This window comes from Mus caroli, chromosome 19 (assembly GCF_900094665.2).
Source record: "Mus caroli chromosome 19, CAROLI_EIJ_v1.1, whole genome shotgun sequence".
In the NCBI taxonomy this organism is placed as follows: Eukaryota; Metazoa; Chordata; class Mammalia; order Rodentia; family Muridae; genus Mus; species Mus caroli.
The window spans coordinates 11,870,805-11,898,487 of NC_034588.1; the positions used below are offsets into that span (position 1 = coordinate 11,870,805).

At 39.9% G+C, this 27,683-nt stretch overlaps 1 protein-coding gene across 5 annotated transcripts in view; it reads right to left on the bottom strand.

Moving 5' to 3' along the window:
- Window positions 1–337: 337 nt before the first annotated feature.
- Window positions 338–27,683, bottom strand: part of Tle4 (TLE family member 4, transcriptional corepressor) — a 142,502-nt gene continuing 115,156 nt past the window's right edge. For all 5 annotated transcript variants that reach the window (XM_021152455.2, XM_021152454.2, XM_021152457.2 and 2 more), the window contains 12 exons: window positions 19,813–19,932; window positions 18,849–18,902; window positions 18,185–18,337; window positions 16,988–17,120; window positions 16,453–16,646; window positions 16,019–16,095; window positions 6,998–7,247; window positions 5,850–6,097; window positions 4,591–4,738; window positions 4,240–4,390; window positions 3,833–3,909; window positions 338–2,036 (listed from right to left, as the gene is read on the bottom strand). In XM_021152455.2, coding sequence (XP_021008114.1) covers window positions 1,929–2,036; window positions 3,833–3,909; window positions 4,240–4,390; window positions 4,591–4,738; window positions 5,850–6,097; window positions 6,998–7,247; window positions 16,019–16,095; window positions 16,453–16,646; window positions 16,988–17,120; window positions 18,185–18,337; window positions 18,849–18,902; window positions 19,813–19,932 — 1,713 coding nt within the window. In that variant the 3' untranslated portion in view covers window positions 338–1,928. The remainder of the gene's footprint in view (window positions 2,037–3,832; window positions 3,910–4,239; window positions 4,391–4,590; window positions 4,739–5,849; window positions 6,098–6,997; window positions 7,248–16,018; window positions 16,096–16,452; window positions 16,647–16,987; window positions 17,121–18,184; window positions 18,338–18,848; window positions 18,903–19,812; window positions 19,933–27,683) is intronic.

Below are 27,683 nucleotides of genomic sequence, written 5' to 3' on the forward strand. Positions count from 1 at the left end.
TAATATTAATTAGTTCCAAGAGTTAAGTTTAAGTAGCTTTAAGTGGCTAGTTTACCAGAATGACAGTAAAAATCTAAATGGTTCAAGTTTGAGAGTTTTGGACAGCTTCTAGATGAAAGACTGTCAACAAAATGAGAGGCTCAGTAAATACTTGGCAACCATCTGCCTTCGATAACTTCTTTCATGCTTTCTGGATTATCTCAAAAGAAAAATTAAAAAAAAAAAAAGAAACAGTTCAAAACCCATAGTACTTAACAATCTGACTTGAATATCACTAATGATTTTAATATAGGGAGTGGCATAGACAAAGAAATTAGTAAAAATAATTAGAAAATAATCATTCTAGAAGTTATTTATGTTTAATGCTTAAAAGTCTGAATGCACAAACAATCTACCATCATAGAAGTACTGGTGGCCAACACAATGCGTTAGAACTATGTACAATGCACAGTTTAGTATCAAAATCTTTCTACACTGTAGAGTTTTATGAAACTGTTAATGACATCAAACACTAAGCACTTAAGACACCATTTGTTTTGCTACCACACAAAGAACGTCAATGACAGTCCATTTCAGCTTGCAGCATCCATCCATTTCTAGTATGAAATTAAGTGATTTTTCTACTTATACAATAAAGTTTATCTACACAGTTCTTGATTTTGATCCATAGCAGCAAAGGCACTGTACATCAGCAGATCCACAGACTTAAAAGATCTTTTTAAAGCATTCAAACAAAAAATAATAATAAAAAAGGAGTCACATGTTATAGTTTAACAGCAACAACAACAACAACATAAAAGATAACACAATGTTTCTGGCACAATGGCACAGCCTGTGTCCATTTCAGGGACATCCAACTAAGACATGGAAAGAACCAGAGGTAAATAAAGCAAGCCATCATCCCGGGAGAGGCTCTTCTTTGTGGCTTTCAGAGGGTGGGCTCTGCAAACCCTCCTCTGCTGGCCTTTGTGTGGGAAAGACTTGCTTTGCACAGCGGTAGGCAAGCAGTCCTCCTGTACCTACAGCTCCTAAAGAGCATGACATAAAACAGCCTGCCATGTCTCACAGCATCACAACTGCCCAGAGACACACAGCTTCCTCTGCCAGGAAATTTGGCAAAAATATTTAGAAGAAATTAAGTTCTCTCTTTGAGGCCCAATTTAATTTTTGATCTGTCTATAATACAATAAAAAAAGGAATTAAAAAATATTACAAAGATACTTGTCAACAAGTAAAAAATAAAAAAAGAAAAGCATCTAATTATTTTTGTTGAATGTAATCTAAAGTTATAGACATATTGGTTAAAGTTGCCCAAATAGACTCAAAGGAATAGTACTTGGCCTGTTATATTCTACTTGTTCAAACAGCCAAATTTCCAAATGTTTTTAATATAAGTAGAAAATAAAACAAAACAACCTCATAACAACACAGCAACATATTGCTTCCGTGTGTAATTATACATTTCACATCTCTATACAGTCAATAGTCTACATTTAGTGACATTTAAATCAGTTATTTTAAACCTTCCTTTCCCCTCCCTCACCAAAAGGGAGGGGTGGAGCATCAAATACAATGCACCTTCATTATCAATGCAGGAGCGGACAGCTTTATTTAGTCAGTCATTGTTAGAAAGCCTTCTTTAAACAAAATAAATATATTACAGATATAATACATAATTAAAGATTCCATTCACTGTTAGGTATTCCATGTTCTTCCAAGTCGATAGCTGAAGATTTGGTATCACAGGTCCTTAATGAGTATTCACAATTCAATAGCAAGGAGGAAGTGGGGCCATGGAAAGGGATTAAACTCCACAACTGCAATGAGTATTGGAAATCCTTGGTTTTAGAATGGGAGAGGGGTGAACAGAAAAGTACAACAGCGCAAAGTGCTATGAGGAGGAGTCCAGTTTGCACGAAGATTTGTCCTTAATAAATAACTTCATAAACCGTAGCTTTCTTGTCCCCAGAGCCAGTGACAATGTACTTGTCATCCACAGAGATGTCACAGCTAAGCACCGATGAGGATTCTTTGGACTAGAGAAGAAACATATCAAGAATGTTACATAGAGGAACTGAGAAGCAGGACTGGTAGGTGTGGCTGAGCAGATGCACAACCAAAGTGCTCCACAGAGCACCTAGTAAGCCTGCAGATAGAAGGCAGCACCAACATTCCTGCACATGGAAGTAGGACATCATCCTTAGCTTAGGCTAAGGATTCCTGTCCTGAGGCATCAAAGAGAGGTAACTCAATGGTCAGTGGGCTCTGCAATGAGGCAAATCCCGGTTCTTTAAACTCTATTCCTGGGGCTGGAGAGAGAGCTCACTGGATAAGAGCACTGAATGCTCTTCTAGAGAACACGGGTTCAATCCCAAGATTCCCACATGGCAGTCTATAACTGTTTTGTTTCTTTGTTTTTAAACTCCAGTTCTAGGGAGGTCTGCTTTCCTCAAGTACCAGGTATGCAACCTGGTCGACAGACATGCAAACAGACAATAAAGTAAAAACCAAACAAACAAACAACACCCCCCCTTCTTCACTAGAGAGTACAGAGCAAGTAGGACATTCAAGATACAAGAAGACTTCAGGTGCCACTGCCAGGTAGCCTGGCTCTCGGCGGTACCACAGAGCAGCAAGCACAGCACAGGTCTAACAACTAAAGGCAGACACGAGTCAAAATGTCCACTACTACTAGCACAGAACATGAGAACAGAAAAGAGGAGTTCAATAGTTGGAAACAGAAACACACTCCACTGAAGAGAGGTGCAGGGTGATGAAGGGATGAGGGAAGACCACACACACAAGGCTTAAAATAGGACCCTCAAGAATACTGGAGCATCAGCAGTCATACGTGTAAGACAAGCACCTAATATACTGCATGCCAAACTTTTTTATTGCAATTGCTATTTATTAAAATACCCAAGACAGCATATACATCGATATAATACTTGTATTTAATAAAAAAATAAAGTCTAATCTTTTTCTTTCAGTTTGTATACCTAAAAGGTCAAGTATTTAAGCTTCAGCCAGGCATGGTAATGCATGCCTTTAATATCAGCATTCAAAGGCAGTGGCAAGTGGATCTCTGTGAGTTACAGGCCATCCAGGGCTACATAATGAAACCTTGTGTCATATAAAAAAAGGGGAGAAGGGAGGTATAAGTGTCATGACAGTAACATCAGCTACTTTGTCATGCCATGCCACAAACCTTGTATGGTGTTTTATTTTGGATTCGGACAATCCACTCTATTATGACTTGTCATTTCATTAATGGACCTGAAAGTTTGTGTGTGTGTCTGTGTTTGTGCTATGTTTAAATCTGATGGGTTTTTTTTGGTTTTTTTTTTCCAAATAATTTCCAAAACTACACAAAATTCTATTGTGCTACTAAGATGTTTATAAAATGAATGCAGTTTGACTGGACTTGGAAAAAAGAAGTGATAACAGAAAGTGAATCAAAGAATTTGAAAAGAAAAGAGCCGATACTACTCATGAAGGTATTTACACAAAATGTTCAAGATTTAAAACAGAAAATGTATACATAAACACGAAAATGCCACAGAAGACCTAAAACCCCTAATTGAAATATAAAAGAGGATTGAGTCATGGGTAATTCAGGCCTGGTTGTGATATTAGGATCAGAAATCTCAGGAGATGGCCCTCCCTTGTGCAACAAATCCCCCTCCCAGGCAGGTCTTGTTCTGCCTGGCAGAGATGGTGTCAGGTGCCCCAACATGATTTCAAAGCACTTAAGCAGGGGCACTACTCATAGGATGCACGAAAGCTCTGCAGGCAGCACAGGACATGGGCTGCTCAGCAAGCAAGGCATTACCTGGAATATGCTGGCCCCATAAGGTGTCCTCCAAGCATTCAGAAGGTTGTCCTTTCCAGTGCTTACAAACCATTTGCCTACAGGAAGAAGGCTTTGTGTTACTTTGTCATGTGATTCATAGACTGCTGAATTAATATAGAATCTCATTCCATTTATATCTTTTCACTTCAAAAGTAAAGCCCACCGACCTTCTGAATTTTATGAGTCACTGATTGTTGTGGTAAGGAATAAAGTGGATTAAGACTAAGAATTTACATAGCTTGCTAGGAAAGCATGCATGGTTAAGTAAACTACATAGTTGTCAAGAGAGACACATTGCCAAAATAAGAGACTCAGTTTGGAATGAGTCAAAAGAAGAACCAAGCAATCATTCCGGTTGACAGAAACTGGAAAAGGGGTTTGCTTACCACAGTGGGCAAACTTGAGTGACAGCACACAGCTCTCATGAAGATGCAACTGGTATTTGTCTGGTTTGGTGACATGCAATACTTCCACATTGCTATTCTCCATCCCCACTGCAAGCCACTCTCCAGTTGGGCAATAGCCCAATGAAAAGATCTGGAATGAAAACAAATGATGGTAGCTACAGAGGACAAGGTCTTATTAACCAGGAGGTATACTCTTTAAATATAGAGGAAATCAACAAAACTCAAAATGTACAGAAAGAACCAAGTCTAAGCAATGATCTCTAAGAGATCCACATTCAAAGCCAGCATATTTTCTTTTAATAGGTCACATTACCCACACACAGGCCACACCTGAGAGGTGAAGTCATGTTGCTGCAGCTGCCGCCCTTCACGCAGGTCCCAGGACCTCACAGTGTTGTCCAAACCACCTGTCCAGAGCTTGGTGCCATCATTAGAAATGTCAATACAGCTGGCTCCATCTGTGTGCCCCTGGAATTGCCTGAAAACGTAAAATGAAGGGAAAGCCCTTGAAAAGTTAGTTTTTATTTGAATTCTATTGAGAACTCTTTTCTGATCAAGTTCAGTGCCAAGTTTATCTACAGATCTCATTTGGTATCTGTGTTGCCTGTGCATGGGGGAAGGCCATTCTCCAAGAAATACCTAAGTACACTCTGCGTGATCTACTGCCCAGGGACACTTCTGGCGAAATGTACATGAGGCATGAAGAGTTCAAAGTGGGTCCTCATCTCGTAGTCGAGGATGACCTCGAGTATCTATCTGATTCTTACCCTAAAGCCACAAGAACAAATATTTTGCTTTTGAAATTGCAGCCCTTCAAAATAAGAGTGCAAACGACTCTTCTCTTCCATTCACACCCCTTGCCTCACAGTTCTATTTCCCAATCTTCTCATACCCCTTTCTGAATCTTACTGTTCGTTCTCATTTCTATAACCCTGCTGTTCACTTGTCCTTAAATATGAGAACACAGACAATTTAGGCCAAGTGAGCGCAAGCAACAAACCACCAGGACTGGGTCCTTGGCAAGAGTCCTACAACCACTGCTGAAGTTGTGCCCCATGTGTCACTTAACCTATAATCCTATGACCATGTACTACTATGGCTTCTCACTGATGAGCTAGGGGTGATGATGGGTGTTAGCAGGCACTGATAACAAATTACCTCTAGTGAGCCCACAAGGTCCTGACAATGACCTTCAATTCTAAAGCTCAGGAATACTCTGTGTATGTGTGTGCATGTGTAAAATGAAACAGAAATCAAAGATAGTGTGAAAGAAAGATTTCACATATAAAATCTGTTGTTATCGCTAATGGGTATCTAATTCATAACATTTTTAGATTTAGATTTCACATATAAAATCTGTTGTTATCGCTAACGGGTATCTAATTCATAACATTTTTAGAAAGTAGTTACATTCCATCCAGACAGACCCAGACAGACACACAAAAATATGACACACAGTAAGACATCCACACAGACCCAGACAGACACACAAACATATGACACACAGTAAGACATCCACACAGAGCGTCCAGCATCATGTGGTAAATTAGCTCTCCCTTTCAATACAGAAGTAAATCCAGCTGACCTACCTCACCAGAGTCTGGTTGTGCAGATCCCACACTGCGATGTTACCGTCGCTGCAGCATGAGAAGCAGACCTTGGAGTCGGGGCTGATGGCCAGAGCATAGCAGGCAGGGGCTGAGGATGTCAGCTCTGCCTTGATGCGTGGAGTTGGAGCTGCCAGGTCCCAGATGGACAGTGTGCTGGCTTCCCCTCCAACAATTAAGGTGCGACCATCAGGGAGCAATCTGCAGGAACGGATGTAGTTATCCCTGTTCTGTGGAGACAAAAGCCATCATGAGATTACTCATGAGGAAAAGGAAACAGCATTACCATGAGAGCAGAAATCCATAAAAGTATTGTGTTCCCTTCTGGTTTAATGAGCCATTTATACTTATGACAATGATAAAGTAGATTAATGCTACAAAATTACATGAAATTAAGGAAGTATTTAAACTTGATCTACAAAATTCAGTACCAAGATATTTAATCTTAATTAGCACCCAAATGCAAAGATCTAGTCTCACCCCAACACCAAATTAAACAAGGGTGGACGTAATCCGCACACGCAGACCCATGTGGTCTGTGTGCACTACTGCAGTTCTCTAAGCTCCGAAGCCCTGTCATACTTTGCTGAGGATAGAGGGTCTCAGTATTAATCAGTTAAAAGTCACTTGGCAGTTGGCTTTCGGCCTAGCATTGTTCTGTCTGGCTAACAGGCATTATGAGTTCAATGAAGCACCAACAAACAGGCAGCGAGACAGGAAAAGAAACTGTCTCCCCTGTTCATGAGCTTGTGGAAATCTTAGGTATACTTATGTTAGATTACGTGATGCACCAAAACATGCTTCTGATATAAGGGAAGAAAAGTAAGCTTCAATTTCCCGTGCAAACAAAGGACAAGTGGTGACAACAGTTAAGGGCTTGGTAGCCACACAAATAACTAGACTTCAAAGTTCTCAGGTATGAGCGTTATGTTCCATACCAATGTATGGAACTCTTAGTATTCTTGAACCAAGTGACTTACCTTTGACCTTGGGGACAGGGTAAATGCAGATTGTACAGGTGCATATAACACACATAAACAACTGGATTACTCTGAGAGAAAAACACCCACTTATTCTCTTAGAACTGCTGATTTTCACCATCAGGGTCTTTATCATCCTTGCTCACTTACCAGACAGTCCAGCTGAGAGACCGGGCTCTTGTTGCCAGGGTGACTGATGTCCCAGACCTTAACACAGCCCTTGCCACCTGTGTACACGTGCCTTGTGGGGTTGCTGATGGTCACTGCACACACCACCTCCCCATGGTTGAGGGTGTTGATCTGTCGAGCGTGTCGGGGGATCCCTGGTCCAATGAGGGCATCAGGGGGAAAGGGGACAGGCTGCATCTGGCCATCGGCACTGACGTGAAAGGAGTATGCTCTAGGGTACATAAAGGAACAACAGCAAGCATTAGCCTTTGCTTGTTTTCTTTTAGATCAGGGTCTTATGTATGCATGGTTAGCCTCAATCTCACTATATAGTGAAGAGTGGTCCTGGATATCTAACCTGCCTCTACTTCCCATTGCTGTGATTAGAGGTATGCACTTAACCATGTCTGGTTCAAGCAGTGATGAATATCAAACATAGGTTCCATGCATACTAGAAACACACTCTATCCACTAAACTACCTTCCTTGGAAATATTACTAAACTATCCAATATAAGAAGAGAGAAAATCCTTTTTCTCCGTGCCACTTGAGATGTGCATAAACAAAGAAACAAATAAAAATAAAAAAATCGAATCTGGTATAACTCAATAACATTACCTTTCAAGACATGGTGCTAGGTCTATAACCAAATACCCATTGGTTGTTTAATAGTTGCTATGTATCATCAGTAGTTACTGAGCCTCTCTGAATGTAATTCTAACTTCAAAAAGAAAGGATGAGTGTATAGTTTACAGAGAACTAAGTAGGATAGCTAATGTCATATAATATATACTATATATAACATATAATATATAATAATATAATAACATATAATATATACTATATATAACATATGTGTGTATGTATGTATGTGTGTATATATATACACACATTTTATATATATATATATATATATATATATATATATATATATATATATATATATATATATATATATATATATATATATATATAAAAGAAAGCTTTTGCTGTGTATGAAAAACAGGAGCTTTAACTAAAGCGGGCACAGATGAGAATCAAAGCTGAGCTAGTGTGGTGGTTTGAATGAGAAAGGCCACCTCGGGTCGCCAGGGACTTGGATTTTCTGTCACCCAGCAGCGGTGCTGTTTAGGAGTTGTAGATGGTACGTCCTTGCTGAAAGAAGTATGAAGGGCTTTGACACTAACATCCTCCTGCCACTGCAGCTTTCTCTCTGCTTTTTGCATGCATTTGAAGACATGTGCTGTTAGCTACCTGCTCCAGCCACTACACCAGTGCCTTGCTGCTTCCCTGCCATGACAGACTCTTAGGTCTTTAAAATCATAAGCCAAAATAAACATCTTCCACAACTTACTTTTAGTCATGGTGTTTTATCAAAGTAACAGAAAAGTAACTGAAATTGATACTTTAGTTTTTTATTGCAAAAGTCTAAGCTGGTCATGTTTACAAAAAGCAGTCCAGCACTGAGGGGATGCCACAGCTGATAAGGAAAGGGTGGGGAAGCTGGGAAGTGAATAGACAGATAGCATTCTCTGAGTCAAATAAAGAGGACCTGGAGCCACACCTATGTGTGGCCTCAGTAAAGGGAACGTATGAGATCTGGTAGGAATGCTGGGAGTAGGGTTTTTAATTGACAGGACCTGGCTTCTAAAGCCAGGTAAGAATACACTGGATAGGATGCTTGGATTGTGGACTCATCTGGGGTGATGAGAGCTTTTAGTATAAGTAACTGAAAATTGAGTAAGGCAGATTTTCACTAGAGATGATGCTGGGAACAGAAAAGGCCTTCAGGGGCTTCACTAATAGTAGAAACTAGTTACACTCTAAGTCTTGTGTCAGACCTTTAAGGGAAACTCCCTCAAGGTAGAAGATGGGGGAGGGGGAATTCAAATACCAGACAGAGGTCTGAAAGAAGCATGGTTTTTACAGAAGCCAGAAATCTAAATCATAAAGAAGCTGCCATGGAAAGCACTCAAGAAATACCATTGGACTGGTGGCTTGCAGGCTGTGAGGAAATGTAAGGGTACTTTCCTGGGGGGCTGCAGAGGAAGGGTCACTTCAGGGAAGCCACGTTGAGAGAAGGCTAACTGATGTAGCAATCAAGGGATCACAAAGACTAGGTCTTACAGGAGGGGAAGGAAGGTTAAGTCCAAGCTCAGGTACTGTTATACTTTTTTCCCTCTTGGTTTTTCAAGACAGAATTTAATCCTGAGTTCTGGGGTTGAAAGTGCGTACAACTACTGCCCTGCAATTAGACATTTTCTCCACAAACCCAAATTCTTTCTTAATAAAGGGACAATGATCCACAAAGATTCCAAATTGATAAAAACTCAAGGCAAAGGCAGCCTGGGCCCCAAGCCCCCACTTACTGCCCCAAGTCTTCTTTCTTTGCACTCCTCTACTCCCAGTTTTCCAGCTTTGGCCAGCGTGTGGGCAAGTGTACAACCTCTTCCACCAAGTGGAGCTTTCAGCTTACCACTGAAACTGTTGCTTGAGTGGCACTGCCACACCCTGTCACCCTCCAACATCCCCCATACTGATACTAGCACTATTCACTGGTGGATGGGTGCCCCACACTGCTGAGTGAGGCTCCCCAGGGAAGGCAGAAGGTTGATTTTTCAAGTTGGGAATAGCTGCTAAACCATAGCCCCCTGATCCCAATGTGGCAAGACATCTGTCTATCAGAGCCTGCTGAGGGGTTCCCAGCAACAATCAGGACCATATTCCCTTCCCTGATGCCTAAGGGCTCCAGCCCAATAGGGAAAGAGTTAAGGGCCTTCTCCAAGGTGGAACATTGTAGACTGGACCCAATTGTGGTAGGCAGCTGCCCAGAGATGTCTGGGAATATGGGAGGGAACACCCTCAGAGTGGTCCATCCACTAGCTGCAGTGTGTATCCTGGCATCTTGTTGTCATACCCTGGTCCTTAAACAGCCTTATTTGTGTCAGCATGTGAGGAGATGGTTCCCTTGAATGTCTTTCTTGTCCTCTCTGATTTCTTCCTGTTTGTCTCCAGTCAAGATGATGCAAAACAGCCCAGAGATGGTCCTGGAGAGTGGACCCTTGTCCCTCTCCCCAACAGAAACAGTTTCCTGGTGACCAGTATTCCTTATTCCTGTGGTCACCTGGCAGGATGGGTCCCACCAGAGCCCAGGCTGGGCTAAATGTGTGTATCCTACACCCCTGGTGACTGATGTTTGCCTGGCTACTGTCCATTTGTCCTCTAGCTACCTCATGTCCTCTCTGGCCACTCAAAGAGTCTGCCAGAATAGCCTTGAGGACCTAGTGCTACACTGACTGGTGTGCCCTTGAGCAAGCTGTTGCCAAGCCTGATGCCAGTCCAGTTCCAAGGATGCTCCTTTGAGAGCACCTAGGATACCTTGCACAAACTCAGTGCCAGTGAGGTGTTAACACTGACAGTCACCCTCATTACTGCTGTCCAATGCCTGGCCAAGATATACTTTGTGTGCAGTGTTAGGCATGGGACCAGGGCCTCACTCATGTAAAGGCAGTATAAGCACTCTACTCTGAGCTACACTCAACTTTTTTGAGACAGGGTCTCACTAAATTGCCCAGGCTGCCGGGAAGTTGCCATCCTCCTGCCTCAGCCTCATGAGCACCTAGGATCAGGGCGGCTGCCTCCACAAAGTATATCTGAAGATATACTTTTCAGTGGCTCAAATGAGCTCTATCTATGTTTGCCCCTTGCCTCCGCAGACACTGGCAGGACTTGGGCTACCACATCATCTATGAAACCGGCCAGCCCCAAATGCAGAAGCAGCGGGTGGGGCATGTCTGGCTTAGCCCCACTTTTCACACTATGTGGTACCCTTCTGTGATGGCCTGGTACACAGCCTGCTGCAGCACGAAGCTAGCTTCCTAAAGCTCCTCACCTCTCCTATTATACATTCTTCCTGACAGTTTCTTTAAAAAATAAAAAGATTCTTCCCAAGTTTCATTAAATGAGACTTTAAGAATTTTAAGAATTTAGAACTTTAAGAATTTAAATGATTAAAAAAAAACATACTTTTCTTCAAGGTTCTTAGTAAATTTTCTATCAATATAATACATAGAGTACCTACCATGTAACCATCTATAGTGCAACTACATGAATGACTGGGAAAACAAAACAAAACAAAATAACCTCTTGTATATTTATTAGCAGAAAAGCTAAGTTTGAGTTGAGGTTTCTGGGGAAAGCATGGCAGCTGTCCATTTGCTGTGGTAGTGGAAATCTGTGGTGCTTAGTGTCATTAGTCAAGACTGAAGGAAGAGAATCAAGCACAAGGCTCAGAAGCATCATGGGCCAAACAGACTGTAATTCTACAGGGGTCTAACCGCCATGACCCTTAGACCAAGGTGGACACTGCTTATTTAAATATTCAAACACACTTACACTCCTGGGGCTGACCTGCACCAAGAATCCTCAACTTATCCACTCTACTACCTCTAATGGCTACTTACTTGGTGACTGTCAACAGTGCCTAAAGAAAGGACTGTACCTCTTCTCTAAAAGAGCCCTTCCATCTCCTCTCAGTTCATGTGGAACTCAGAGGCATTTGAGCTGTTATTTGATTAATCCCATGGCCCTGTTATTTAGCCACTGCCTGAAATAGACTAATCTTTCACCTTCACAGTTCTTGGCCAACAAAACTTGTTAGTCAGTCAACTACTATTTGCACAGCATACACAGGTACACAGAATTTTATAGTAATTGATATTTATATCTTCAACTCTCAAGGAACTCAAAGTCTAATTTGCCTTGTTTCCCTTATTAATAAGCCAAATATTTACTCAACAACTTGGCTTATAGAGCCAGCACTGTTTGATGCAACTGGAACATTTGGGTTAGTCTGTAGTAAAGTTAGGTATAGAAGGAACAACCTTGAGTTTATTTAGCAGATAGAAGACAAAAACAGAGTCAATCAGGCATGCTTTCCACTGACTAAAGGGCAGGGAGAGCAAGAACACAAGGAGACACTAAGGTGGCAAGCAAGTACCTAACACTGAAGTAACAAAAAAAGGAAGATAGAGAAGGAAAACATCAGCATATCATATTATATTTATTTACTCTCTGAATAAACTTGCACTATGAGTATCAACTGTAAACTATGCAGTATTTAAGGCACTTGAAGTTATTTGTTGGCTTATTTTTGTTTGTTTGTTTTTGTTTTCAGGACAGGGTTTCTCTATATCTATCTATCTATCTATCTCTCTATCTCTATTCTAGAAGTATCTCTGTAGACTAGGCTAGCCTTGAACTCAAGATCTGCCTGCCTCTGCCTCCTGAGTGCTGGTGCCACTACTGCCCAGCTTTGGAAGTTACTTCTAAAACTGAATATTCATTGTTGGTGGAGAGTGCTAACTGGTGCAGACACTATAGAAATTAGTGTGTGGGTACCTCAAAAAGCTGACCTCTAACACCACTTTTGGGCTTATACCAAAGGGATTCTACATCTTACTACAGAGATACTTGCTCATCGATATCCACTTCTGTTCTATTCCTAACAACCAGAAAATGAAAACACCCTAGGTGTCCATCAGTGAATGAATGGATAATGAAAATGTGGTACATTACACAGTGAACTATTTACTCAGCTGTTAAAAATAAACTATGAAAATTGCAGATAAATAAATAGAATTAGAAATAATCATCCTGAGTGAGAATACATTCTATTTCCCCTTCCTTGGACGACCGTTAGTCACTTACTGGATACCTAACTTTAGATGTTCTGAATAGAGCACACACATTAACATTATCCTGAGTGAGAATAACTCAATCCCCAAAGACAAGTAATACAGGTTCTTTTATATATGAACATCAGCTTTTAAATGTTAAATGTGTGTGCTCTATGCAGAATATCTAGAGTTAGGTATCTAGTAAGTGACTAAGGGTCGTCCAAGGAAGGGGAAATAGAATGTAAAGGAATAATGGGGAAACTAGAATAGGAGGATTAAATGGGGAGGGTGACAGGAGGACACAGTAGAAAAGGGAATATTGGTAGAGATATCTAACTTTGAAGGCCTTTTTATGTGCAGGTGAGGAAATGCCTCCATAAGATCCAGCTATAAGTCATTTTCTCAATTAGTGGTGGGGAGGGGGGGGGGGAGCGCGCACACACGCGCTATTGTGGCTGGTGCCATCCCTGGGCTAGTAGTCTTGGTGTTCTATAAGAACGCAGCCTGAGCTTTCTTATAAAAAATATCATACAGAATCCGTTATTGTAGAAGCTTCCTAAATATATAAAAATATATAAAAGGAATTTAAATGGAGTTAACCGTACACAGCAGGGACAATGCTGCAACTAGACATCATATGCTACCAAACAAACCTGCAGTACTAGCAGTGGCCGTGCAACTTTTTGACTAAAGGCACTGCCTTAGTCAGGGTTTCTATTCCTACACAAACATCATGACCAAGAAGCAAGTTGGGGAGGAAAGGGTTTATTCAGCCTACATTTCCACACTGCTATCCATCACCAAAGGAAGCCAAGACTGGAACTCAAGCAGGTCAGGAAGCAGTAACTGATGCAGGGGCCACGGAGGGATGTTATTTACTGGCTTGCTTCCCCTGGCTTGCTCAGCTTGCTTCCTCACCTGAAGCTCTTTTCTTTGTGATAACTCCAACTTATGTCAAGTTGGCACACAAAAGCAGCCGGTACAGGTACCATAGTCAACCTCACCCCTGCTCAACATTACAAGTTATTGTCCATGCTATTAGTTAGCCTTCCACAACCTGATGATTAGGCCCTGTTGCTGAAGATACCATGTACTTGTTATCAAAAATTGAAAATATGAAAAATTTAAGCTGCTACACAACTAGAAGCTTCACCTCCTGACTATTGTTCCTAATGCTGGAAGGCAGTATACATGTGGCTGGAGGAGAAACGTAATCATAAACTTCATGCAGCTACAATACTTTGCACTGTAACAGCAATCTGCCTGGAAAATACACCCCCTGATACAATAGAGACACAAATAAAGTAACCAACTACTGTCTGATTAAAGTGAAGGTCTACACCATGAAACAGATCTCAAACCTGACACTGTTAACAAGACCAAGAATCTAAAATGAGATAGGTCATGGGCCTTAGGGGGAAATCTACTATATACCCATAGATCAGTGCATTGCTAAACCCTTATTAGAGAAGATACATCTTGTAGCAAGTGGTAATTAACATAGAGACCCACAGCTGAACAATCTGCAGAGTGTGAAAAACTTTGGAGTGCTTGGGATGTCTGTATTACACCCCTTCCCTCAAGGCTCAAAATCTATGTCGAAGACAAGGCAGGAAGATTCTAAGAGCCAGAGGTAGTAGATGATTCCAAGGGAGCAGCACTTTGAGACCCAACAGAACTGATACACATATGAACTCACAGTGACTGTGATAGCATACATATGACCTGCAGTGGTTCAAGCCAGATAAAATTCCAGCATGGAAAGGATGAAGTGGCCCACCACTAAGATGCTGTTTACAAACGATAGCCACCAAGGGAGGAAAAATATTCAGTAGAGCAGTACTAAATATAACAGCCATTCTGCAGGGTGGGCCTTGTGCTCAGGAGTAGTTTGGCCAATGCAATATGGAATCCATATGCATTTGTATGTATGTGGGCTTGTTTGTTTACTTTGTTGAGAAAGAACATGGAGTTGGGTGGAAGAGTTGGGGAGGACAAGATTATGATCAAAATATCTTTCATTTAAAAGGGGCAGCATCAAATATGGTACCTTATACCAACTGGACTTTTCAACTCCACAACTCTAATCAATATTTCTGAACATTATATCAAAATAAACAAGGAAGAATCTCTTCTGCTTCTGCTCTTACAGAGCTCATATTCAAATGGGAAGAGGCAGACAATGGCTATAAGCTTTCAAAAGCTGGGTATGATGGTGCCCCTCTCTGATACCAGCCTAGCACTTAAGAGGCAGAGGTGGGAGGATCAACAAACTTAAGACCACTTGGGGTACACAGTGAAATTCTATCTAAAAAAAAAAAAAAAAAAAAAAAAAGGTAGAGGAAAATAGCAAAAGGGAGGGAGGCAAAAAGGGATGTTATTTATGTTATTTAAAGACAAGAGTTAGGGCAGAATGCTCTGTTATAAGGGCATCTAACAGAGATGTGAAGTGAGACAGTGATTCATAGAAAATGTTGATAGAGGAGGATCAGTGTGAATAAATGCCCAACAGGCAAGCAGCTAGGAGAGGGAAACTTCTGTGGCTACTCAGTCAAGTCTGGATAGTACAGGAGAATGAAAATGTAGCATATGTGTGGTTAGTTCAATTTTAGAAAAGAAGCCAAAGATGGGGGGGGGGGGTTAGTGGTGCTTGAGAGCACATGTGTATACATGTGAGGCAAGAATGTTTCCTATGAAGAAAGAAAAAAGTTTCTTCCTTTTTTTTTTTTTTTTGAGATTGAAATACTAGTCTGAAAAGTTTTCTCGTCCAATTTTCTAATCCAATTAGAACTGTGCTTAGGTAGTGAGAACAGAAGAGCGCATGTATACAGAAACCAAGACTGTGGAATAGAATGTGATGAAATTCGACTATACAAAGAGGCTAGAGGAGGTGTGTTGTACTTGGTCTGTTATCACTCCAGGAGAGTGTGAACAGACATCCCAAATGCTCAGCTCACAGCAGAGACGCCAAATGAGCAAACTACCTTTTCTAGAAATAGAACGGAACAGAAGACTGTCTCTACATGTTCAAATTCTAATCATGCAAGTTTGCATATAAACATCACACTTTCTGAACAACTGCCTTAAAATCGGCAACAGACAGAGAGAAGCCTTGACTGCCAGAGCTGCCTTCCCAACTTACATTTTATATGAAGGCTTGGATTTTTTTAAAATGGAACACACAAAACTGAACCTTATTATGCCTTGTCTTTTGCTAAGAAGAAATGAAAACTACTTGGATGCTATTCAGCAATGCCCCAATTCCAAAACAAAAGCAAGGACCAGAGCTTTTTAGATAATGAATCCAAAGGACAAAGGGTACTCACGGTTTTCCTCCTGGAATGCCTGTTAGATTTGGAGGTATTGCTGGCACTCGCATGTGATGGTGTGGATCAAATCCCACCTAAAATTGTTGATATGCAAAACAATAAATAGGTATGTTATGCTTTGCATAGTGTGGCACCTAAAGCCTAGGATCACAGATAATTTGACAATGTGACTTTAGAGACATTGACAGCAGTATCTATTAATAAAATGACAGGATGCTTGGGATTTAATTGGCCTTTATTCAGGACTGGAACACATAAAAAATTATACTAATTTATTGAGGCTAATGACAAAAACAAAGGCTTTATTCTCCAATGTGGGTGGGGGAAGGTATAGGGGATTTGGGGATAGCATTTGAAATGTAATGAAGAAAATATCTAATAAAAAAATAAAATGCTGTGTGTTCTGAAACTATAAATGCATGTAAACATACCACAGGTGATCTTCCATAGGCTGCTGCTGCCGCGGCTGCTGCAGCAGCTGCACTCATCTGGGGGGAGATGTTGTGTAGCCCAGCATAGGCAGCTCCAGGACTTGTCAGCTCTCCGTTCATCCCAGCATGGGGCACAATCCCAAAGGGAGTTGGATATGGACAAGGTACAGCCATCGGGGTCCTCAGGCTTGATGCTGAAGAGAAAGTCAAGCACACAGAAAATAGTAGTTGCACCTTCTTCAGTTGGTCAACAGTACAAGCCATGGTTCAAATGAACTGATTTTAGTACTCTCAAAATCAGTCAAGCCTTTGGAGAGGTTCAATCATTTATCCACCTCCTTCCCCCCTTTTTCTGTTTAACACCTAATGACCTGTTAGATGTGGATGGGGCCACATGCTTGGTTTGGAATACTTACCTTCTCTTAACAGTCAAGTCAGTGTGCTGGTCATTACTACTTTTAACAAATTTTATTACTTAAATTTAAAAAAAAAAGAAGTATAAATAAATATACAACATATATTTTTCCTTACTAACCTAAGGGGTCCACACCTGGTGGCTTTCCAGGTACAGGCCTCAGTCCAGGAGTAGAATTACTGCCAGGGGTAGGTGCATCAGTTCGTGGAGTAGGGGTATTGGACTTTGAAACAGGAGTAGTAGACTTTTCATTCTAACAAGAGATGGAATATATCAGCTATGAGAGCATGATTTTAAGAGTTACTTATATATTAAAAGAACAAGCAAAACAAAACAGAAAAATGAGAGAATTTCTTTAGCTTGTCTTATATCTTACATCAGTTAAAAGCAGCTAGCAAAGAACCAAGAGGACACAGTTCAGGAAAACCTGAACTGAGGATGAACTCAGGAAGTTACTTCTAAGAATCTGGTCTCATTCAGAGGCCAAAGAAATTCACCAAACATGCATCCTGAATGTGACTAATGCTGGTGGCCATGGTTAAGTCAGGTCCCCAATACACGTCACATCCTAAGAAGTTCCGTATCTGACTTGCTGCTCTCAGGATACACCCACACATGAATCACCAAGGATCCCAGAGGAGGAAGGAGAGGCCATGAAAAGACAACCAGAGTTCCAGAAGAAAGGACAGAGGTTGGATCCAAACCTTAATCTAGCCTTCCATCCATTCTAAACACATATATTCTTTATCTGCACACAAACACAAGAATCCTCTGATCCTTCAGCTGTGAATTCAAAAGGTCACTGAAAAACACATATGGTTTTTTAAAAGATGAAAACAAGTGGTGAAGAGAAAAGGGTATTTATGACACACAAAGGCAACCAACGCCACAGCCCTATCCAGGGAGATATGCAGATTGCTGGCGAGTTGAGTCTGCCATTTGTGTTGAGTCAAAGCAGCCTCTGATTCAGCTGTGTCTAGCCTGGCAATTCAAGTGAAGCACCTAATAAAATGACAGCTAAACTCCTGAGCGAGTTCAACACAAACCACAGGCAATCAGAACCATCACACTAACTCTATCTGTACTTTTCAACTTTACTATGATGTTTTTCTCTCATTTTCATTCACCTATCTCTCTCTTAAGCATACAGACTCAGGAAGCAAATACCATCAAGTTAGTAAACCTTTCTGGTTCAAACATATCTTTAATTAAGCTGGAAATCTAAGCCCCAGAGATAAGTGGGAAATACATAAAAACTGGAAACCCCAAACCCAATAACTATCTTGGAAGTGGCAATTCTGGTTAGGAGTAGCTTACAAGGCTAAGCTCTTTGGATTTGGAGGAAGGAGTACTGCTGGAAGATGCAACAGAAGCGGGGCTGATGGGGGCATCTTTCTTGAGGAGGCGTGTCTTGTCCAGGCCATTCTCCCTTGGGGAATGTGCTGGGCTTCCTCGGGGGGAAGATGGATCCTACAATGACAAACAAGTAAGACTGTCAACTGCGCTGCCTTTTCGAAGACAAATACAGAGTTAGAGTAAATTAAAAATAATAATAATAATAATAATAATAATAATAATAATAATAATAATAAGACTGACAACTGATTCATAGCACAAGTCCTTTACTGGGGGCACTTCTAACTAAAAGCACTTAGTACCTAGCTTAAAAGTACAAAATGTCTGGAATTAACTGGACTTTAATCAATTAACATTAACTGAAATTACTGAAGGAAACATCTGGTATTGAGATGAAATCCCAAAACAAAAGCAAATATCAAAAACTCCATGAGTCTCTAAGGAACATAAAAGCAGTAGGGTGACCACTGACACCTGTTATTTCCAGTGGTGGGAAGGACAGTGACATCTGAAAGGGAGGAGCAGCATTTTGTATAAAGTTGGTAATAGTCTCTCCTAAGTGCTTTGGACACTTGCCTCTGCCATAGATGCAGAGCAGCACAAGTAGGGCTAGCTACTAACATACCTCATTGGACACATCAACTACCAAGTTGTCATCGCTCTTCTCACCATCACTGTCCTGCAAAGAGGAGGAGAGGCATCACTTCCATCCCCAGAGGGAAAAGAAGCACCGTCAATTTCAGCTACATTTATGTGCCCACATGAGGTCCTTATGTTTGATGAAAACTGTACCCAACAGAGTCAAACACTTTATGCAAAATACCCTTTTCTTTATTCTTCATGTTTATGTTATTTATGAGCTAGGTAATGATTCCATTTTCCATTTTTGAAGGACAGTGGCCTGCTTACTACTCTAGAACCCAGAATTCAAACTTTCACACCCACCTAAACATCCTACAAGTGATGGGGTGTGGTTTGGACTGGCAGCTTTTAAAAAATCTGAGTAAGTCACCGTGTGGTTAAATTGCAAAGGAAAAATCCAAAGTTTGAGATTCTTGTGAAGCCTGCAGATAATGCAGGGAACCAGCTGGCAGGGAGCAGAACAACAAACACTGCCCCCACACTTCCTATCCAGCTTGCTCCCTCCTCTTCTGACCTGCTCAGACTGCAGAGGAAAACAAGATTCAATTCACGTCGAGGACATAAATGCACATACATCGTCCACAACATCTAGTCCTTTCCTCAGTACTGAGTCCATCCAAACATCCTGGATTTTACATTTCTACATCTCTAACCACTTACATTTCTATCTACTCTAACAAAAATAATAACTTAGTATATCCAGGTCTGAGATAACTTGCTACATAAAGCACTGAGGTCTTGCATTCACATAAACATAAACATAGTCTTCAGATAATTGATGGCGATAGCTTGATACACAGATAAAAACACAGTAATTCTTTTTTAAAAAATCTTGTAAAGGATACTGTTATCTTGTGTTCTAAAACTGTCTGATAATGGTTAAAATTACCAACTGATAGAAACCAAGACAAGCTAGCCTCCCCCAAAGCATAGGTGGATAAACTTACATAGCGAGCTGCAATTTCTTTTTCTTCTGTTTTCTGCTTTTTGCTCTCTGAGGAATAATCTGTAGAGTTTCTATGTTTCTCAGAACCTCGGAAACTGGCTGATGGAGATACGGAAGAGCTCTGGAATTAGAAATAGAAGCAGGATTGAAAAAGATCATTCACTTAAGAGAGCAATTAGATAGGGCAGATCAAGTCTCACACACACCAAGCATGTTACCTGTTCAAGGCTTTCAGGGAGTTGGAGAAAGGAGGAGACACAAGAGAAAGCACAGAGGGAAAGACAGGATGGTTTTCTTTGTTTATTTTGTTTCAAAAAGATTACTGGCTGACAGAAAGTACATATTTGAAACTGCCACAGAAAAATTGAATACAGTTAAGCTTAAAGGGTAATCAATAATTTTTCAATTAAAAACTATAATAAGAAGAAAACTAACCATTAAAGATTTGAACAACCAAACTTGGTAGCCATGTAATATATAGATTGTATGATCATATTTACAGAATATTTTGCTCAGCCTATATCTACAGTCCAGAACATTCAGAAGTTAAACAAAAATAAAATCCTTGCAAACGCTGACTATATTTCTGCATATTCTTTATAAGCTTACTCATTTTGTTTCTGGAAACCACAACTCACTGTGACCAGAACAGAGGAAGAGGGTTCATGCCTCAGATTTCATTTTTGTTCTTTCAACACACACTTAATAACTGGTGACAAGATTTGAAGTCTGGTGGTTCCCGGTCACAAAAGTCAGCATGTGTGTGAGAGCTTAAACCTATGGTTGAAAATGTGAAAACTGAAACTACCCCTGATAACTTGTCAGTGCCTGGGGAGATTTTCAGTGGGTAGCCCATGAGGGTCTCAGTGCTGATCTCTAGAACCCCATTTGAATCTGGAAGGAGCATGTGCCCATAATCTCAACCCTTCCACAGGGAGATAGACGGTCGAGACTAGAGAATCCCAGAAGTCTATAAGCCAGCTAGCTAGCTTGGTGTACACAGCCATGGACAAGAAAAGACCTTGTTTCAAAAAAGGTGAAAGGCAGGAAGAACCAATACCTCAAGTTGTTCACTAAGCTCCATGGACACCCTACCGGACTCACCACCCCTCTGTCCCCCACCCCCTACCCCCCACCACATACATACACAAAACCAACCAAACAACCAACAATAAAAGCCCAACCAACCTATCCTGACTGCTACAGACTGACCAAAGAGAAAGTTTAAGTAAACATGCGGTTGGAAAGGAAGCGAGCGGGTCCAGACTTGAACAACTCTATTGAGGGGATGTAAAGGTGTACAGAGTAGGCCCTTCCCTTAGACGGGCACTGAGACAGTTTGCCAAGGGGAATATCAATGCAGCTTAGTTAAGAGTCAGCTCATTTTGAAAAGCAGTAAAAAGAATACCTGGAACTAAAGTATCAAGGAAAAAGTTCTAGGAAGAAAAAGGAATTATGATAAAAACATCCTTTGGCCTGAAATCAGAAAAGCAATCCAGAAAACTATTCAGCAAAGCTCTCCTCATTTAGAACTTATCTCATAGAAAAACATCTCATATCTCACAGAAAAACAATTCATTCGATCCTTTTTCCTTGTCTTAGCCTGGTAGTAATTAACATTTACAGATCCAGAACCTTTGCCAGTGCTTTTAAACTACTATAGGCCATGTGACAGCCAGAATTTCTGGTTCTATAGGTTCCATTTTATTTTGGTTGAGTCAGAGTGTATGGCATGCCTAAACTTCTAAAGGATGCTGTTAGGGGTTGTGTTATGAACTACTGAGGAAGGAGGCAATCACTGTTTAGAGGCTGCCAATCCTAAGCCCATCCTTAGTCTAGCCACCCTTGTTGGGGTTTAGATGAATGCTCTGTAAACTCTATGTACTAGTTTCTACTCATACATTCAGTAAAACATATTGTATAAAATTCTCAAAGAACAAAACTCATATTACCTGCATTGCAGGTCATTGAATGAACTCCACAGGAAAGCATGTGTGTAAAATGGGCTGGGTGCCTTGGAGGGTAAAAGTTCCACACTTTCTTCATCTTATTCCTTTGCCAACAAGATGCATTTTCCTACTAATGCGGTACCTTACAAATGAAGTCAGTGATGAAAAAGTTGGGGTGTGTATGTGTCTGTCTGTGTATGGCATCCATGTGTATGTTTAACCCTGGTCCTTCTGACACTCTACTTCCAGTCATTTCCATTTTTTCAAAAGTTTAGGAAAAGACAACTTCTAAATAATATTGAACATATCCTCAAACATTAATGCCTTTTTAATCTTAGTGCTTATTTACTACCATATGTAAAATCAAATAGCTTTTGTTGTCTCTCTTTGTATAGACAGCTCTTCCTTCCTTGGTGTGTTTGTGTGTGGTATGTGTGCATACTTGTTCATAAGTATGCATGGGTGGGCACATGGCATGTGCTGTTTGAGGCTGGCTGTCTTCCTTGATGTCTTTTCACTTTATTCATTAAGGCAAAGTTTCTTGCTGAACTCAGGGCTTGTCATTTATGTCTGTCTACCTAGGCAGCTTCCTCTACAAATAGGGTGTCTTCCATTTGAGCGCTGGATTACAGAGGGTCTACCATGCCCACCTGACTACTATGTGGGTTTGGGGAATCTGCACTCAATGAGCCATCCATCTCTGAAGGCCCCTGTCATAATCTTATCGGAGAGCAGAATTACACATTTGATTTTGCTAGTAAAATAATAAAATAGTTAATTATCGCTAGCATTTCGAGGTTAAGCTGTACACTGAGTACCGAGGTGACCAGCAATACCCTAGTAACCTAACAGCTCTAGAGTTAAACTGATGGATTTTCACAACAAACTCAGAAGTCCAGCACTTTGCTACTGGATGGGTACTTGAGTTTCCTGAGCATGAGAAAGATTTATATGATGATTAAGACACTGGGAAAGATTATTCCCCTATCTCTTTGATTATTATAAAAGTTTAGTTAGGCTGGTTATTTCCATAGCTTACTACCTAATGTACTTACTGGAACTCAATCATGGCATTGTATATATCTAAACATTTAGACTTATTCAGAAAAATATTTTCATTACAGCTAATCATATATATAAGCAAATCAGATCAATTTAGAAGCCAAAAATACTCTGGATGTTAATGTTTTTTAAAGCTCTTCCTTTAAAAATAAGCATCCACTTTTACCATGGAAAGAAACAAAATGGTGTTTAAGGGGATGAGGAGGAATAGCGGCATAAAAAGAACCCAGGAGAAAAATTATAAACTTTTAAGTTTCGTAAGAAAACCCCAACTGTACTGGCAGGACAAATGCATTTCAGGTATGCCTAGTATTATAAACCAGGCTTTTTGTAAAAGGAAAATTTTCCAGGCCTTATTCTGAAGTCCACCTTAGATTTTATTGAGGCCGCTGGGCAAATCAGGGTTCTCCAGCAGCTTGAAATGGGTAGCCCATACCTGTCTACCTCCAGATCAAAGATGGCCATGTATGGGAAAGAGTTCTATAAAGTATTCTCCAAAGAAAGCCATATTAATATAATTGGCTAATTGTAATAACAGGGATCCTGTAATAGCAGGCAAGAGCACCTCTCTGGAGTCAGACAGTATGGAGGCTTCCATTTACCAGCCTTGTAGCCCCAGGAATGATGTTTACGCTCACCCAGTCTCTTTGTAGTTTGGGATAACAGGATGCTATCTTCATCTACTCTGGGCTTCTCAGAGGATGAAGAAAAAGAACTTACATAAAGCTCAAGAAATAGTCTGAGGCCCAGAGTCTAGCTCCTCAACAAGAGTTAACGCTGATGTCACTACACAGTGTGGAACGGTTAGTCCATTCCATTTTCTATAGATGAGGAAAGAGAAGGTTCATGTGAGAACTATTCTAGGCACTTCTGTAGTGCTTCCCCTCAGCATAGATACTCCAATGGCTAATAATGATAGGGTCTCAATGAACCAAAACACACCTCTCAACAATTATAATAAAGTTTGGATTATACACTGCAGAGAAAGGACTATAAATACTATATTCACATGGGATTTTCTAATTTGATTTTAAATATCTACCAAAGTAATTCTCCTTTCCATTCACAAAAGGTACTACTCTTAGATACCACTACCCATTTGCAGATTACAAGCAGAAAGAATATGCTAAAGTTTGAATGAGCATCCAAGATAAGGAACTAAAAATCTGCCCTGGCAAGATAGCTCAGCAGATAAAGGTGCTTACCACTAAGCCTGAAAACCTGTGTTTGATCCCTGGAACCCTCATTGTGGAACATGAGACAGAACTTCTCCAAGCTGTCCTCTGACCTCCTCTGTAGCAAGTGTGCATCCCCACCCACCAACAAACAAACAGACACGAATGAACGTGGAAGAAACGTCCTAAAACTCACTGGCCATTATTGGTATTGACTTCGTATCTACTAGGTATTAAAGAGCAAGTCAGTTATATCACAGGTAAACAAGGGTAGTGAAGAGTCAACGGGCACCATGAAAATCTAGTTAGTTTGCTTTCTTTTCTGGGCTTCTTTTATTCTCAACAATAAACATATGAATGATAAATTACATGTTACTCTAACTGCAGTGTAGTTCCAAAACTCTAAAACCTTAATATGAGTGGGTCATAGTAAGTTTAGCTTAGAGAAAAAGAGAGAGGGAAGACCAAGATACCCAGAGGTCCTTTATTGATGCTACAATGGAAGGCCTGAATCAGCCATTCCTCAAGCTGAAGACTCATGCCTCCACCAAAGCAAACAATGGCGACTTAATTTCTTTCAAAAAGATTCCTTTTTACTTCACAAACATGAATGTTTTGCCTGAGGGTATACCTGGTGTCATGAATGCCCTGGAACTGGAGCTGTGAATGACTGCAAGCCATCAGGTAGGTGCTGGGAACTGTCCCCAGGTCCATTGAAAGAACAGTTGGTGCTCTTAACTATGAGCCACCTCCTCCAGTCCTTTAATTCAGAAAAGCCTTGGTTTTGCTGTATCTCAACAATGAAGCGCTGCACATTCTAAAAATATTTCCAAGGTTTTGAAATAAAGGCGATAGCCCCAATAAATTTATGTACACTGAAATAACACAGTACCATATTCAGTAGCATCTGATTAATATTTTATTGAATACTATTGTTCAAAATATTCCCATTCAGAGAGCAAATGAAAATAATACTCAATTGTGAAAAGCATAATACCTTAAAAATAAAAAATATTTGGTCAAAATACAAAAGTCTCACATACCAACTCGTATCACATATAGATTTATGTAAATTAACTAAAATTCAGAGTACCTCTTGTTGACTATGGCCAAGCTCGGAGTCAGTAACTAGTGTTAGCTTATTGCTTATTTCACCAAGACTTTTACTTAAATGACCTACTTGATTAAAGATGTCATAAAAAGCACACTCTGCCGACAATCTCACAGAATTTGCTTTTACAAATTAACATAAATCAAAACTCACCTTCAAAAATTGACTGAACTTTCTGAGGACCTATCCTTATTAAAATAATCAATTAATACAATCTCCACATAATAAAGTCTATTGTTACTACAATGTTTCATCTTTATAACATTTCATGCAGGGCATATTCTTAAAAACCATGTGTTATTATTGTCTTTCTGGATTTCTTCTGGTAAGAAAAACTTGGGTCAAGACAAAGTGCTACTAATAATCAAAATAACACCAAACGAGTGAGATGACTTTGAATCAGCACTTTCAGTTTCACAGTGTGGACATAAAGTCTTGGGTTCAAGACCAGCCTGTAACCCTTCTGTTATTAATCTGGGACAAGTTACTAAAATGTATGAAGTTTTCATTTTCCAGAAGGTGGGAATAGGGTGGGGGCATGACTCTAAGGATTCCGTAAGAACTTAAGAGTTCATAGTGATATCTATTATATATCTTATCTATTCTAATAAGCCTGCATGATAAGCCAACCCTCACTGGAAATGGTGGAAACTGTATAATCTTCACTCACTTATGGGCTCACCGAACAAGGATTTACTGAATATATTTTAAGTGAAGAAAAGTAAGGAGAGAAGTGAATTCCACTGCTTGCCCTTCCACCAGAAGTCAAAGTATTAATAACACAAAGGGATATGCATTTTTTCCCTTATGCAATAGAAAGACAGTGCTTTGATATGCAGTCTCTTGTGCTTTGTTTCTGTGGTCTTGGCATTATGCATTATGTCAGGATAAAATGCCTAATAATTTATAAATTATCAATACAATTGATTTTAAATTAGAAAATTATCTTAATGTCCTCTTGAGGTTTCTTGACTGTTATTTCCTCTTCCTGGAATAAAGCTGTTGGCTCTGCATCTGAAATTTCGTTAAATACATTTTTTTTCCCCTTGCAAGAATAGCTGCAAGAACATGATGTTTTGATGCCAAAGATAGGGGCTTGATTCTTATACAGGTGATTTAGTGTCCCTCACTTAATGTCACTCTATACGTGGTCCAAGTTGTGGACGACATGAGGAAGCAAAGGTGCAGGGGTTTGAGTGTGTACACAAGTACTTCATATTGATTATAACAATTTTTACAGAAACTGTAATAAATATTTGCCAGTGCATAGAACTTTACATTAAATGCAACTACTTAATTGTCCAGCCCATTCTATGTACACCCTATAGTTCAATGGCCCTCAGGTTTGCAAAGTTTAAGATATTCATACACTTTTGTTCTTCTCATGAATTCCCTGTTTTCATCAACAAACAACTTAAAATGTTTGTATGTAGGCTATGTACTAGTTAAGAACTACACATATTAGCCATTTTCTCCTGGAAGAGAAATAATACATTTCACATACCCTACAATACTCTTTTGTCTACTGTCATTTATCAATGCCACTAATTCTCAACCAATGGGGTATATAAATCTGACTGTTTTGAAAACCAAGGTGGCAACATTTCTTTCCTGAATTTTCTGGTAAGTAGAATTGGCTTAAGAACTATCTTGTGCTGTATTCTGGGGGCAGGGCGGCATTGTTTATTCTGTGTGTGTGTGTGTGTACCAATATAATTTCAACACCTGCTTTAAAAAAATTAAAGGATAATGACTGAGCACTAAGCTTTTGGCAAGCCATAGCTTAATGTAATGCAAATGCAAGATACTCACGGTGGTCTTCCCATGTTACTATTTCTCCTGTAAACTATTTTAATCTATTTGAAAGCCTAACATATTTTTCTTCCAAGAGTGTAAACTCCAAAGAACTTCAGATATATATTCTGTGTTATGCATGGAAATGTTCTATACAATATTTGATAGCTTTTCTGCAGGAACACAGAAAGAAATAACTGTCAGCCAATTTAAAGACCAGCTGCCTAGTAGTTAAAATTGTTAATCTGAACTCTGCTCTCCGTGTTGAGACAAAATACCTAGTTTTCAAGGATTACAGCTAATTAGATTTTCAACAAAAAGCAGGTTATTTCTCAGAATATAATTTGTCAATACAAATATAATATAGCCACATATGTCTTTTATTTTTCTAGATGTCATAGTACTAAATGTAAAAGAACCATAAAATTAATTTTGACTACATACATAACCCATGACATAAAAACACCATATCAATATATAAGCAATATAAAATGTTTTGAGATATCTTATACTCTCTCTTCTTTAGAACTAAACTTTCGAAGAATGGTTTACAGTTTATACTTATAGTTCATCTTATTTTTGGATAGGCCATATTTCTGTTGCTTGAAATATGTGTACTGCTTGTGGGTATCGTATTAGGCAACACAAATCAAAAGTTCTCAAAGCCACAAGAGAAACAAACACCCATTAACACTGCAAGCCCCCAGCACGACAAGACAGATAAACAGTGCCATGTCTACTTTCCCTAATTTTACCCAAAGTTTCTTCCTTAGAGGATGCA